A 15605-nucleotide genomic window follows, 5' to 3' on the forward strand; every position below is an offset into this window, starting at 1 on the left:
ATGCTGATTCAAGTTAGGGGCTTATTAACTATGGTGCAAAGCCTATTGTTTAGCTTATCTACCAGAATCAGATAATGGCCTTTCTAATCTGCAAGGGAATTGATTAGCTCAAATGTTAAGTGCAAACAGGATTGCCACTCCTCTTTTCTTCTGTCTCTGATCACAAGCATTATAGAACCAGGAAATACTCTAGAGCGCAGTTCAAGGTGAAGATTCTGTACAAAATTAATTTCTTGGAGGAATATTAAATCTCCTCTATGTAATTTTACATTTTATTTTCTTACTTCATGGAATCATGGAAATTCTTACCAGTGAGCAACACAATTACAAATGACATCATCCGCAAACCCAGCGGAGCTAGATTGTGGGCCAAGGAGAGTGACTAAGCAGACCAATAGCTTTGCAGGCACAGCAGGGCCTTGGAATCCACTCGACAGCCCTGATTAACATGCTGATTGCCCTTATTAATGGTATCACCAATTGTGTAGCCTGAAAATTAGTGTAATGCATGATAAAGACCTGATTGAAATCAGTGGAATCATTATTGGGCATGTTTAGGACTCTTAGTTGTCCCAAGATTTACCCCCTTATTTTCTACCCAAAAATCCAAAAGCAATGATGAATATGTTCCTATAATTGTCTTATCTTATTTGTCACTGACAAGTATGGGATGGATCTTATGACTTTAGCAAATTTCAAGTTACATGAGTGTCCTGTTTTTCAAATGATCTTGTCTAATTTGGCCTTCCATATTTGGGTCCAAATATGACAGTTGCCCGGTCAGCCCAGGTGGGGCCACCTTACGGTTGGAATGACTAAATTACAAAGGGCCCCATGGATTCTGCTCAGCAGAGTTATTGCCCCACAAGACTTTCAAACTACAAAATCAAGCCATAATTTTGCTCCCAAACAAACTGGCCAATGTAATCTTCATACGTGTGGCCTGCGTTATAAGGCACACAGTAGGTAACATAGAACACTGTGAATAAAAACAGATGCTTTATAAACATTATTCATGTTGAACTTCTCTGTTAGTTGATTGTTCCCCTTTACATGTCATGTCGTGATTGATGAAAATCGTCTTACCTTGCCTTGCTGTGTATTCATTGTCTTCAATTAATCTAGCAAGACCAAAATCTGCAATTTTGCAAATGAGACCATTTCCAACCAAAATGTTTGCAGACCTCAGATCTCTGTGTATGTAATTCATTCGTTCAATATACGCCATACCAGCAGCAACCTGCAAAATAATAGGAATAAAATCAATGCATGTTGTCTCACTGATGACTTGTATTTGGCCTTTACAAAATGAAGTTTTGTTACTTTACCTGGGCAGCCATATCCACTAAGTTTGGCAACTTCAGGACTCGTCCTTCACCATCTTTCAGAAACTCCAGCAAGCTTCCTGCAAGACAACAATATTTAACAGAAAGTCATTATTGGTCTACACATTTAGGGCCACATGTAGGGTTGGATGTATTTGTGCCCCGACCATGTGCAAGAAAAGATGCACGTAAGGAAAATTGCATTTACATGCGCATATACATTTGTATGCATATAAAAAATTCCAAATTAAATAAAATACAAACATCTGCTGTTTCAACCCTTTAAATACCAAATGGGAATCTTCTTTCCCATAGTACCCCAAATGGAAATATCAGTTAGAAAATGTTAACAGACGACAGCTACTTCATATAATATAGCAGCACCCTAATGATTTAAGTACCCAGTATCAGTTGTAGGGGTCAATACACAAACAGCCAATGAGAAGTGGCTAGATAGTGCTGCTGATAGTCGCTATCATCATCAGTGAGTATATTTGTCCAAGCCCTCCAGAGATATGCCTCCTGATAGGTATATGTGTCTGTGTCAATGTCTACTTGAGTCATAATTAAGTGAACTTTACTTGCCCATGCTTACTCACACCTAGTTCCTCCTCTCCTGGGGTAAGGAGTCATGAGTATATTTGCGTATATTACGGAAATAAATGCTCAAATCTACAGGAGTCCCTTAATGTTCAGATAGTAGGGGCATTAAGGCTTCACAAAAATGTTTGTGTTTTTACTACCATTTTGATCACATTTACAGCAAATATGAAATAGATTAAAAGTACATACACTGTATAGTGCCAAACTGGGCAATAAGAGATGTGCTATTTTACTGCTGAATAAAAGCAATGATACAATCATGCTTCATTGAAATGTATACGCTGACTAATATTCATTAGAATGCAGCCTATGAATTAATTAAGAATTAGCGTCATTGATGTCTTAGTGACTTTACCAATTTCTGATGGACTGATAAGTTGAATATAGGTTCAGCCAATGTAATAGCTGCCTTCAACGTGACTAGGTGACAGATTGACTCTAATAGTTTCTGGCCTCATAATATGATTTCAGATTGACGTACCTTTCACATAATGGGCCTGATTCATTAAGGAAAGTAAGGCAAAAAAAAAAGAGTAAGTTTTCTCCTGGACAAAACCATGTTGCAATGCAAGGGGTGCAAATTAGTTTATTATTTTGTACATAAGTTAAATACAGTCTGTTTTTCTAATGTAGCACACAAATACTTGATAACTTTATTTGCACACTGAAATTTAAAGTTGATCTAGGACGTGCCCTACCACAACTATAAATCTGTCCCCACATTTTAAATTTACCTTCCCCTCCAAATCAACATGGTTTTGCCAAGGTTACTATTTTTTTTGCTTTCCTTTCCTTAATGAATCAGGCCCAATGTGTGGGTATACTCAGCGGCAAACACAGAAATTTAATAGGTAGATTCCAACTTTCACCATAATATCTGTATTCAGTATACCTAGCCATTATTATACATATATCATGCTCTGCCAAAGTCTACAGATCTCACTGCCCTGAATACTGGCATCAGTGCAAATGCTAGAAACAGCTTTTCTGTAAGTCTGTTCTATAAGGGGGATTAAGGGCACCTTAATCACCTGCTGCGGAATGATAGAGAAACAGTAATTATCCTCAAGATTTTCTAGTTACGGCAGCCACAAAAATATATTTCACATGGAATATATTTTAATAAAGTCTTGCAGCAACTGGAATATCTGCATGACATATTTCTGCAGACTTAGCTACAAAGGTGCTAGTGAGACAGAAATACTGAATGGGAATGCTCATTTAAGCTAAATTCAGTACAACAATTTGGAATAACTCACTTAAACTGAAATGATGAATATTTTAATCTTCTTGCAATGAAAGCAGTGGTTGCTGACGGTTTTTCACATATTTCACAATGTAAGTTTGTTGGATCTCTTGAGGACACTGTCACAGTTTATCATGTCAAGATAAATGCTATTAAGTCACAAACATCAGCATACATCCTTTACTTGTAGGACAAGCTAGCCTCAGATGACCTGATAGTCCTCATCATAAATATTAATTTTATTTATTTATTTATTTACCTATATAGGCACCACACATTACACTGCACCAGACAATCGTACAATTACCGATAGGACATAACTAATTAGCAAAATCACAAATACATGAACAGTTACTAGTAAGTAGCACAGATGAGTGTGAATAAAACTGTGGGAACGCGCACCGAATGTAGGAAAAGAAATGACCAGACATACGAGCTAGATGGAAAGTAGACAGACTTGAGACAATAGGCAGAGAGGATCTGCCCATCAGAGTTTACATTCTAGAGGGAGCAGTGGTGAGAGACAGTAGGAGCAACTGGGATAAAATTAAGATGGTGGGCAAAGGAAGAGGAGGTGATGGACAAGATGGTCAAGAGGTGGAAGGATAGGTGAGCATGAAGTGGTGAGTTTTGAGGGAGCATTTGAAGGATTGTAAATTGGGGGAAAGTCGGGATAGGGAGTTCCAAAGTTGAGGGGCAGCACGGAAGAAGTCTTGAAGGAGAGAGTGGGAGAAGGTAATGAGAGGTGAAAGGCAAAGGCAAAGTGAAGTGGAGGTGCGGGAGTGTGCCTCGAGATGAGGTCAGAGATGTATGAGAGAGGTGTGTTGGTGAGGGCTTTGTAAGTTAGGGTAAACAGCTTAACTAAATTCTGAATAAAATACTAATATAAGAATACCAGATTGTGAACAAGATCTGTAACCAGGAGCACAAAAAGCTATAATTAGGTCACAACCACATTTTAAACCCCACAACACTGTATGCACTTTTTATTAAATTAGTGCAGTACACTAAGCCGCTGTTAAAATGTGAAGTTAGCCTGTCACTACAGCAAAAATTGTATCATCAGTGTGTTGTGCTCAGTACAACACATGATACGGTGACAATGTGTACTTGAGATACATGATTTGGCAAAATTGATATATTTAATGTAAAATAGTGGATACTAGCATGTCTCCTCTAATTAATGTATGCCGAGTGCATTCCACTATTGTTAGCCATACACTGCACAATTATCTTGCAATTGCCAGCCATGTCATGTGCACTGATACACCCCAACTGCCAGCCATGTCATGTGCACTGATACACCCCAACTGCCAGCCATGTCATGTGCACTGATACACCCCAACTGCCAGCCATGTCATGTGCACTGATACACCCCAACTGCCAGCCATGTCATGTGCACAGATACACCCCAACTGCCAGCCATGTCATGTGCACAGATACACCCCAACTGCCAGCCATGTCATGTGCACAGATACACCCCAACTGCCAGCCATGTTATGTGCACAGATACACCCCAACTGCCAGCCATGTCATGTGCACAGATACACCCCAACTGCCAGCCATGTCATGTGCACAGATACACCCCAACTGCCAGCCATGTTATGTGCACAGATACACCCCAACTGCCAGCCATGTCATGTGCACAGATACACCCCAACTGCCAGCCATGTCATGTGCACAGATACACCCCAACTGCCAGCCATAAGTTACACAGACATCACCCACCAGTTACCACCCATATACTGCACATAGTCGATCCTCTCAAGTGTTGGACCCAGTACCATAGCTGGCCATATAATGCACATTGATCCTCCGTGTTACTGGAGCTACACTGTACAGAATTCCCCCCCCAACTGCTGACAGCATAGTGCATAGCGATGCCCCCTAATTGCTGTCTATGTACTGCACAGGGATCCCCCCGTAAACAGACATATTTGAAGTGAGCTCTGAGTAAAATTACCTATTTATAATGTATATATCAAATAACCCAGGGTTTCCCAAACCCAGTCCTCAGGGCTCCCTAACAGTGCAGGTTTTCCATATCTCCTTGCTAGAGCACAGGTGTATTCATTACTGACTGACACATTGTAACAGATCCGCAGGTGGTCCTAATTATGTCACATGTGATCCAGAAAACCTGCACTTTTGGGGAGCCCTGAGGACTGGGTTTGGGAAACACTGAAATAACCCCTTGCTAATTTCTAACCTTGGAGGAAATTTATCTTCAACTATATGCCATAACATTACACAGCTTTTTTCATAATTATACCTTATCAGCAACTGTCAAGTGTGCCCATAAATTATATTGAAATGTCAATGAAATAACAATTAATGCTAGTCTGCCTTTAATTTCCTGTATGATATATGCATTATGATTCCATATCTTCTTCCTTCCAAGCTCAGCATCTGCTTCCTGTAGGAAGAGCACAACACATGGATACAGCATTAGCACTAAGCAGCAGTCCTGACCTTTGCTCATGTACTCAGTGACAATGTAGATGGGCTCTTCAGACACCACAGCGTAGAGCTGCACCAGTTTATCATGTTTCAGCTTTTTCATGATCTGAGCTTCTTCCAGAAAAGACTCTGGAGACATGGTTCCCGGTTTCAGAGTCTTTATTGCCACCTTGGTGTTGCCATTCCATGTACCTGCAAGCAGGAACAGCCATACAAATATATATAAGCATAAATATCTACAGCAGCATGTGCATGCATGTAATTACATATGTACATATGGCACAATAGCAACATGATTGTGACATAGTTGATATACAGATTTGTGATATTTTAGTGTTAAATTTAAATAATATAACAGTGACATTTGCTCAAATTTTCTGCAAACCACATGCATATATTTGTACATCCAAATACCAAATAACGTATTATATTATTATAGGTGTAGGATCTTTTATCTGGAATCCTGTCATCAAGAATGTTCTGAATACCAGGAGGAAAAGTAAATAATTGCTGCTGCTTGGTAATAATATCATAAGCACATAAATTATTACAGATCAGTCACTGTGAGGAGCTCTGCTAAACAATTTAATGAAGCAGGAGAATGGCAGGATAAGAATCGGAATAGACATGTCATTATTAACCCCGTCAGCTACAGATGTATGAATTGATGTGTTCAGTCAGGAGCCCAGGACAATAATAACTATAAGAGCTGTGTTGCTTTTGCTAGGAATCTTTTCTTTTCTTCTCTATCCAAGTGAAAAACACATCGGGCCTGAGTCATTAAGGAGAGCAAAGCATAAAAAAGGAGTAACTTTGCACCTGGGCAAAACCATGTTGCATTGGAGGGGGAGGTAAATTTAAAATGTGGGGACAGATTTATAGTTGAGGTAGGGCATGTCCTAGATCAACTTAAAATTTCATTGTAAAAATAAAGCTATCAGGTATTTGTGTGCTAGATGAAAAAGCAACTAGTATTTAACGTATGTGCAAAATAATAAACTAATATCCACCCCTTGCATTGTAAAAATGGTTTGTCCCGTAGAGCAATTACTCCTTTCTTTTCCTTACTTTCCTTAATGACTCAGGCCCATTGTTTTTTCGGGTAGATTGGTCTTTCTTTTCCCATAGCTGATAAAATATATTTTTTCATTTACAGGCATTATTTAGGGAAACAGGAGGGTAGGGAGGATAATATAAACCTCTCCATAAATGTAACCTTAGCAACTTAGCTCTCAAAATATACCCTAAATTTCATGCTGAAACTTGTAACAACTATGGGGATAGCAAATATGTATACTTTATGAGAGGTTGGTTGTATGTGCGTGGGTAAGTGTGTGTGCGTGCGTGTTTTATTACTTTATTTATTATCACCTGTAGGGGAATACATCTGTTTGTCTTCATTTTTATTTACAATAGTATAGATTAACATGCTACAATATATCATTAATAGCATTAGATGTGAGCGACATCCAACCTATGTGTTAGAGTATGTTATATCACACTAAGGTTTCTGTGGGCTGCTCCAGGTCTTATTTCTCCTTCCAGCAGGGAAACTATGGTGATTATCTAATTACAGTCAAACACGCAAGTTCCAACGTCAGCACAGGACAGAGTGATGTTATAGCGATCCGTCTGTCTTTGTGCTCAGGAAGTGATCTGCTGTCAAGGACACCTGATCACATTCTGTAAGTGAGGCTCAGGTTAATATGAGACTAATGTTGTTAATGCACAATGGTGCATGACATGGCTCAGACATGTAAAATTCACATCTGCAGCCCTCTGGAAAAAGGCGCGCGGGCGTGCCTTTTAGGTTTGTAGCATTGAAAGGGTTAATAATGTAATTTAATATATTTTAGGCAAAGTGTTCCAAATCAGGGGAAAAAAAACTCCTTATCCAGACATTTGTAGGTCTAAGCATTTCAGATTACAGATCCCACACATGTATTCTTGATAAAAACAAAACAAACATTGAAGATAACACACACACAAGAGCACAATACTTTGATTGAGAAATTATATTAAGCTAGTGGGCAGTACATAGTGAAATAGTAGTACTCACCCTCTCCTGCGACCAGAAATCCTGTGACAATCCTGATAGGCCATTGCACTCATGGGCCCTGATTTTGTGTTAAGAGCCAAGCAAAGAAATGGAGCAAATTTGCACCTTGGCAAAACCATGCTGCATTGGAGGGGGAGGTAAATTTAAAATGTAGGGACAGATTTATAGTTAAGATAGGGATCTCGTAGATCAACTTTAATTTCAGTGTAAAAATTAAGCTATCAAGTATCTGTGTGCTACTTGAAAAAACAACCAGTATTTTCCTTGCGTGCAAAAAAATAAGTCAATTTGTGCCCCATTGTAACATGGTTTGTCCAGGTGCAAAGTTGCTCCTTTTCTTTGTTTTGCTCCTAACTCAAAATCAGGCCCATGGTGGTTTTCTCATTCTGCTGCTGCTGTGCTGAAATTAGTACAGCTAGCTGAAGGTTAAACTACAATCTGGAACCCCACTCATCTATATATCATCAACATTTATTGACAATTTGAATATGCGAATTGTAACTCAGTGCAAAGACCCACAGGACTTTCACAGAATGACTGGGTGCAGGAGAGGATGACTACTGCTATTTCACTATGCACTGACCACCGGTAGGCATTATATAGATATTAATCTCTTTAATAATATTTTCTATATTTCTTTAAAGAATGCAAAACAGCTAGTGTGCTATAAGATTTTTTTTTTGTCAGCAATTTTCAATGGGAAAAGTATGATAAACTGTTTTAAAGTATATGTAAATACCATATGGGCCAATAAATCAACCTCTATTGCAAGACAATGCTACAGACTACAAGAGGTTAATGTTATTAATATAATAAATATATACATTTCTGAGCAGTGAATGGAGAAGGATATATATATATTTATATATATATATATATATATATATATATATATATATATATGTGTGTGTGTATATATATATATATATATATATATATATATATATATATATATATATATATATATATACATATATATATGTGTGTGTGTGTATATATATATATATATATATATATATACATATATATATGTGTGTGTACATATATATATATATATATATATATATATATATACACACACACATACATATACATACATACAGGCAGCACGGTGGCACAGTGGCTAGCACTGCTGCCTCACAGCGCTGGGATCATGAGTTTGTTTCCGACCAGGGCCCTATCTGTCTGGAATTTGTATATTTTTCCACTGGGTGCTCCGGTTATCTACCACAGTCCAAAAACATACTGGTAGTTTCACTAATGTCTGGCAAAACTGTCTGTCCCCAGCAGTGCGATAGGGAACACGGCCACAACGCAATGGGGACGTGCCTAGTGTTGTAAAGCATTAGGCTGCCTATTAGAAACCTCCCTTCCCCCAACATTTCCACCTGCGGGACAAAGCCCTAAAACCGGGACTGTCCCGCTGAAAGCAGGACAGTTGGTACATGTGAAAATTGACCCTAATCTGTGTGTGTTTGGGAATTTAGATGGTAAGCTACAAAGGGGCAGGGACTGATGTGAAGTATGTTTATAGGAAATCTAGAATAGAAGGAAATCGAGCCTGCACACATTTATCATAGGGCTCCTTTATGTGCTATCAAACAGGTCATAAGAGGAACGGTTTTATTTTAAAAAATTGAAAAATAAAATTGGGAAACTATATATTATTATTAATTTATTTAACACCAACATATTCTGGAGTACTGTAAAAGGGGACAACGTTAACATACCATGATAACAATACAGACATTTACATTGAAGCAGAAGGCAGGAGAGCCTCACTAGAGTTCTCTGTAAACTTGTCTGGCAATTCTTTAGGTGAAATGTTGCCTAATGTCTCCTAAATAGAACAAATGATCCACCTTACCAAACCACACTTCAGCGAAACAGCCCTGACCGAGCTTCTGCTCCAGAAGTATTGTGCTCCGTGACACTTCCCATGCATCTTTAGCCAATCCAATAGTTTGTGGGACATAACTCCGTGCAAGCATTGTTAAATTATAACACAAACCATCAGCTTTCTCTACAAAAAAGGGAATTAATGGAAAAATAGATTTAATTAAACCTATAGCATGCAGTAAGAAAGATGGAATGTGTTTTTTTGTACCACTTGGAAAACAGATATTTAGGAATAAACCTTTGTCATGTAAATAGCATTTGCTCTATATAAATGCATACAGAAAGCTTTCATAAGTCTTTATGTAATTGCATTTTAAATATCCCCCTTTCACTTCACTTTCCATCTTTCCATTTGTTGCTCCACACAAGAGCTGTTAAATTAAAGAAGTGATTTTCACTGCGTACCCATCCATACTTCCCCAAACTGCCCATTGCCCAGCCTCTTGATCAACTGGAGGGATTCTCTTGGGATTTCCCAGACATCTTTGGTTTTGACAGACAGGTCAGTAAGTCTTGGCATTCCTTTATGGCAGGGTACTACCAAGCGGCAACAGAGACCAGCAGCTCTTTCTGAGAGGTATGAAACAGGAAGGAGGCAGAGGAGAAAAGACAATATGACACGCAGAACTGGAGCAAGACACAGCATCCTGGGACAATTGAGAAGACACTGAAAGCAGCAGTCAACCTATTAGGAGTCGGGTAAAATCACATTCATTTGGTCTATATATATCACAATATGGAATAATGTAATCCTTCAGGAATGGATTCTGCGTGGCAGGTACACTGGGTTATTAGGATTTAGCTAACCATGTTATCTCGGGCCTAATGTAAGGTAAGATACAACATGAGGCTACACTAGTAAGAATTGTGTAATGTGATTACATTTTCCTGGGCAGGAAGAAGAAACTGAACAGAGAAAACTGGATTTTAAGGTCATGTTCTCCGGTGGGCCCTGCTCCTCCAGCATGATTCTACCAGCATGGAAATATCTACATTTTAAAAGCTACTTTAAGGTAAAAGAGTAAACTGAGACAAAGCATTTAAGCATAGGATATATATTTCCCATATGGAGGGTGGTCTTTAGCGAGACAAGTAAATACTTTGGTATGCAACTGAAACTTTATATATCAGTCATCAAAATGCTATGTGCATTAACGGTCTGGCTGTTCTGTTTCAGCAAAATTAGTATTAAACAAATACTCATTTTCAGTTGATTACATCCTTGGAAAAGGTGATGATTTTCTTGAATAATAAACTGAACATAAACATAAAAGCGACAGTTTTCTATTTGATTACTACTTAGCAAATTTCAACTGATAGCCAGACTTAGATATTAAAATGGTGATTGATTTAGTGGATTACCCATTTTGTTCTTTACATTTTTTTTACTGAATTTAAGGTGGGACACCACACAGTACAGCTAGTGAACCAGCTTTATATCCATGTCTAAATGTGGCTGATATCAAAATATTTAGGTTTTTGATTTTTTTAATTAACCACTGGGGCACACATAATCTGGCACTGCCTGCAGCTAATAAATCCTGGTCAAATGGCCAAATGGGATACTTTACATTTAAATTAAATACATTTACCTTTAATTGTATTCCAACCATATATGTATGGATGTAAATGGACATAACTAATTTACAATTATGATAAGGTTCAGTTAATTGGTGTTACAGGGCTTGTACACATTTGGGAATTCCTGACCTCTACGCCACTGGACCTTTCCCTGACACCCACTGCTCCTCCATGTTTCCTCCCACCATACTGTATGTCAAGTGTTTATATGGTAGAGATTTAGGGGTATATTTATCAAGCTACGGGTTTGAAAAAGTGAAGATGTTGTCTATAGCAACCAATCACATTCTAGCTGTCATTTTGTAGAATGTACCAAATAAATGATAACTAGACTCTGATTGGTTGCTATAGGCAACATCTCCACTATTTTCAAACCTGGAGCTTGATAAATGTACCCCTTAGAATGTAAGATCCAATGGGGCAGGGGCTGATGTGAGTGATTACAAATATGCTCTGTATAGTGCTGCGTAATATGGAGGCTCTAAATAAATGATAACAAATAAATACAAATTCAAATAATTGCAAAATCATGAGTGTCATTGAGATTACAGACTGAAAACACAGAAGAGCAGAGTTCAGCAGTGAAAAATAAGTAAGAAAGAAAACACGTGAAGTAGAAAGATGTTTTCTCTGTGCATAGAAATGGCAGACCACTTCCTGGACACCGGCAATGTTCTAGTATAATGTCTGAAGAATAGGACACAGCTTGTCACTGTCACACTGGAAAATGTTGCCTCTCTATGTAACATCCTGCATGATATCTTTGACATCAATATCAACAGGGAGACTGGTGCAAAAAAATACTAAAACACCCACTGTTGTAAAAGTTTATCATTTGCCTGTTACAAAAATGACAAAATATTCTCTCTTCTAATGTATGTTCATCCTGAAAACTTTGTGTAGGATCAATATAAGTATTGTGTGTGGTATTATATACATTGTGGGTGTTTTTGCTGATGATCTACATACCTATTTTAGATTTTATTAATAGGGTGACTAAACTACAAAACACTGGGCCTGATTCATTAAGGATTTTAACTTAAGAAACTTCTTATTTCAGTCTCCTGGACAAAACCATGTTACAATGCAAGGGGTGAAAACTAGTTTTCTGTTTTGCACATAAGTTAAATACTGACTGTTTTATCATGTAGCACACAAATATCAACTTTAAATTTCAGTGTACAAATAAGCTATCAAGTATTTGTGTGCTACATGAAAAAACAGTCAGTATTTAACTTATGTGCAAAACAGAATACTAATTTTCACCCCTTGCATTGTAACATGGTTTTGTCCAGGAGACTGAAATAAGAAGTTTCTTAAGTTAAGATCCTTAATGAATCAGGACCACTATGTGAAGATCTCTTGCATTAAGAAAATCCAAATAAATAAAACATGTTAAATTTACTTTTAGATTCTATAGCTTGCAGAATTAACTTTTTGGAAACATCTGGTTTAACGCTGAAAAGAGGATTCCAGATTCTGGAATCCTGATATGACCCAATGTCACAAACACAAGCTGGTGGAATTCTAAAATATAAATGATGTTTCCATTCCACTGGAACGGATTAGTCAGTGAGTCACTAGCACACAGAAACTTTTGATGCCTCAGAATGAAAGCTGAGAACAGTTTATGGTAATCACCATAAAGATTGGCTGTAACATGTTTGCATTAAGCTGCCCTAGTTTCCTCACATAGCTAATTAGAGAGAGAAAATTAAATGGAAAGATTAAAATGTAATTTTTTTTAAACTAATTTCAGTGCGTAGCATATTATAATGACACCAGCCATACCTGAATAATGGTGAACCAGCTGTTGAAGAGTTTCAAACTGGGCTCTGGTCGTTATATAATATCCACCACTATCAAGTTTCCGGATCTTATAGTGCTTGACATGATCTCCCTTCATATCATCCCAATCACGAATAGACAATGAATAGGCACCTGAAACAAGTTACAGAACAAGAAACATGAAGGCATGAAATGGTGTAAAAGTCCATTGAATAGATCATAGTTAATAATAAAAAAGATAACACAAATGTATTACTAATACTATTATTAATTGTCTTATTAATGTTTGTTCCCAATTGTAAAGCGCTATGGAATTTGCTGGCGTTATATAATTAAATGTTGATGATGATGTCTATCTATCCTCTCCTGATCTTTCACCATCTGTGATGTCTCGCGTTACTGACTGTCTTTCTGCCATTTTATCTTGAATGTCTTCTTGCCAACTCAAACTCAATCTTTCAAAAACAGAATTAATAATATTCCCACCCACTTTTCTATTTCTGTTGACAACATGACATTAAATCCCACCCCGCAAGCTCGTTGCCTAGGTGTAATCCTTGACTCACAACTGTCGTTTATTCCCCACATCAACTCTATATCTAAATCATGTTACATACACCTAAAGAACATTTCCAGAATACGCACATATCTCACACAAGACACCGCAAAAACATTAATTCATGCACTTATCATCTTCCGCATCGACTATTGCAATTCCCTCCTTACTGGTCTTCCCAAAGTCAGACTTGAACCCCTACAATCTATTTTGCATGCAGCGGTAAGATTGATTTTTCTTGCAATCCGTTCTTCCTCTGCTGAGCCACTCTGTCAGTCTCTACATTGGCTGCCTGTATTTCAACCAGGGCCGGATTAACCATAGGGCTAACTGTGCTACAGCCCAGGGGCCTATGGCATCCAGGGGGCCCTTGAAGTGCTCAGCAGCAGTATTGATCGGTCGGGGGCGGGGGCGCCCCCGGCACGATCAGTGCTGCTGATCACGGTAGGGGGGGGGGGCCTCACGGGGGAATGGAGGCCCCCTTAGCCCAGGGGCCTCCATTCCCTTAATCCGGCCCTGATTTCAACAAATCCAATATAAAATTCTTCTACTAACATACATGGCCGTCAACAAAATTGCACCAACATACATTTCCTCACTAGTCTCAAAATATCTCCCAACTCGACACCTCCGTTCTGCACAAGATCTATGTCTCTCTTACACTCACATCACATCCTCGCATTCTCGGTTACAGGACTTTTTCCGGGCTGCACCCACTTTGTGGAATTCCCTCCCTCGCACAGTAAGACTTTCCTCTTGTCTTCAAACCTTCAAGCGTTCTCTGAAAACCCACCTCTTCAAACAAGCTTATGATATTCCTCAACAACCATCTTAATCTCCCTGGATCACCCTATTACCACCCTCTACACAGCTAACACAAGACAACAACCCTCTGACCAACATTGCCACACACACAGCCCACTCAATACTTTTACCTTAGCTGGTGCATTGTGCAATATGATGTAGCACATGCCCTTGTGTTTCAAACTCCCATTGTCCTATAGATTGTAAGCTTGCGAACAGGGTTCTCTTACCTCTATGTCTGTCTGTATTACCCAGTATTGTCTTATTAATGTTTGTTCCCAATTGTAAAGTGCTACGGAATTTGCTGGTGCTATATAAATAAATGTTGATGATGAATGTATAAGTTAAGGGCAGTATTTTCGTGCGCCACTTTAAAAAAAACATGGCACCAAAATCTATGGTCAGTTAACATAATATACCCAAAGTTTCCAGATTTACAAACTGGGACACATTATACCACACCACTGATAAAACCTGAGCCCATAAAGAGATGCACCTTGGACAATCCCTGAATCCACCAGTCCATGTCCCTTAGCATGCAGTACAAAAAACAAACAAAACAGAACAGTCTTGCAAAAAATTTGACTGTTGCATATATGTTTAATAGTGTTGTAGAGGTTTACCAAAACTCTACAACACTGCAACAGGAGAGGGAAGCCTCCAAATTTAACAAGTCACTTCTTTTATATTTTATTTAAATATAAGGGTGGGGAACATCCAGTACACTGGTTTCATAAGTTTAGGCAATAAATGTAATAAAGCAGGCACACAACTAGTTATGCCTAATGCTGTACTCATTTGCAAACACCACCATAATCACTTGTAAACATCCCTTTTCAAGTTCACATTACCATTTGCAGAAGCCTAGTTCTCATACTGTGCGATCTTAGCACTTGCATGGGTACATTTCTGTTACAAAGAGAAGCAAGCATAGAGAGATAGAAGCATAGATGCTTATGCAAATCTGTATGATGCACTGGAAAAACAAGTTAAAATGATCAAAGTAACCTTGTGGCAGATCTTAGAATCCAGAGAACGTAAGACCCAAGAGGTCTTAAAAGAACATGTTGCCAGAAGCTATTAAGCTTAAGGCAGGCCCAGCAGATATGGAAATAGGAAACAGTGGTTAGAAAATTCATGGATGTAGGAGAATCAAACTCAGTCTACTGGAAGTAAGGTATATGCATTGCAGGATTTATCCTTTTTGATGCATGCATGGAAGATTGGGGACCGTTTAGTTGGGGTGTCCAAAATTTCCAGCCATGTTCACCATCAGTGGAATCC

The 15605-nt window shown here is 38.4% G+C and overlaps 1 protein-coding gene across 2 annotated transcripts in view; it reads right to left on the minus strand.

The window, feature by feature from the left end:
• FYN (FYN proto-oncogene, Src family tyrosine kinase) overlaps positions 1–15605 on the minus strand; it is a 130631-nt gene that overhangs the window by 9599 nt on the left and 105427 nt on the right. Inside the window, exons 7-11 of one of the 2 annotated variants that reach the window (XM_075202935.1) lie at positions 12965–13114; positions 9561–9716; positions 5647–5826; positions 1329–1405; positions 1087–1240 (exon numbers count right to left, since the gene is read on the minus strand). In XM_075202935.1, the coding sequence (XP_075059036.1) occupies positions 1087–1240; positions 1329–1405; positions 5647–5826; positions 9561–9716; positions 12965–13114 (717 nt within the window). Of the gene's footprint in view, positions 1–1086; positions 1241–1328; positions 1406–5646; positions 5827–9560; positions 9717–9997; positions 10163–12964; positions 13115–15605 lie in introns of both variants that reach the window. The other variant, XM_075202934.1, reaches the window with a different exon arrangement.

The sequence above is a fragment of the Mixophyes fleayi genome, chromosome 3 (genome assembly GCF_038048845.1).
Source record: "Mixophyes fleayi isolate aMixFle1 chromosome 3, aMixFle1.hap1, whole genome shotgun sequence".
Taxonomy (NCBI): Eukaryota; Metazoa; Chordata; class Amphibia; order Anura; family Limnodynastidae; genus Mixophyes; species Mixophyes fleayi.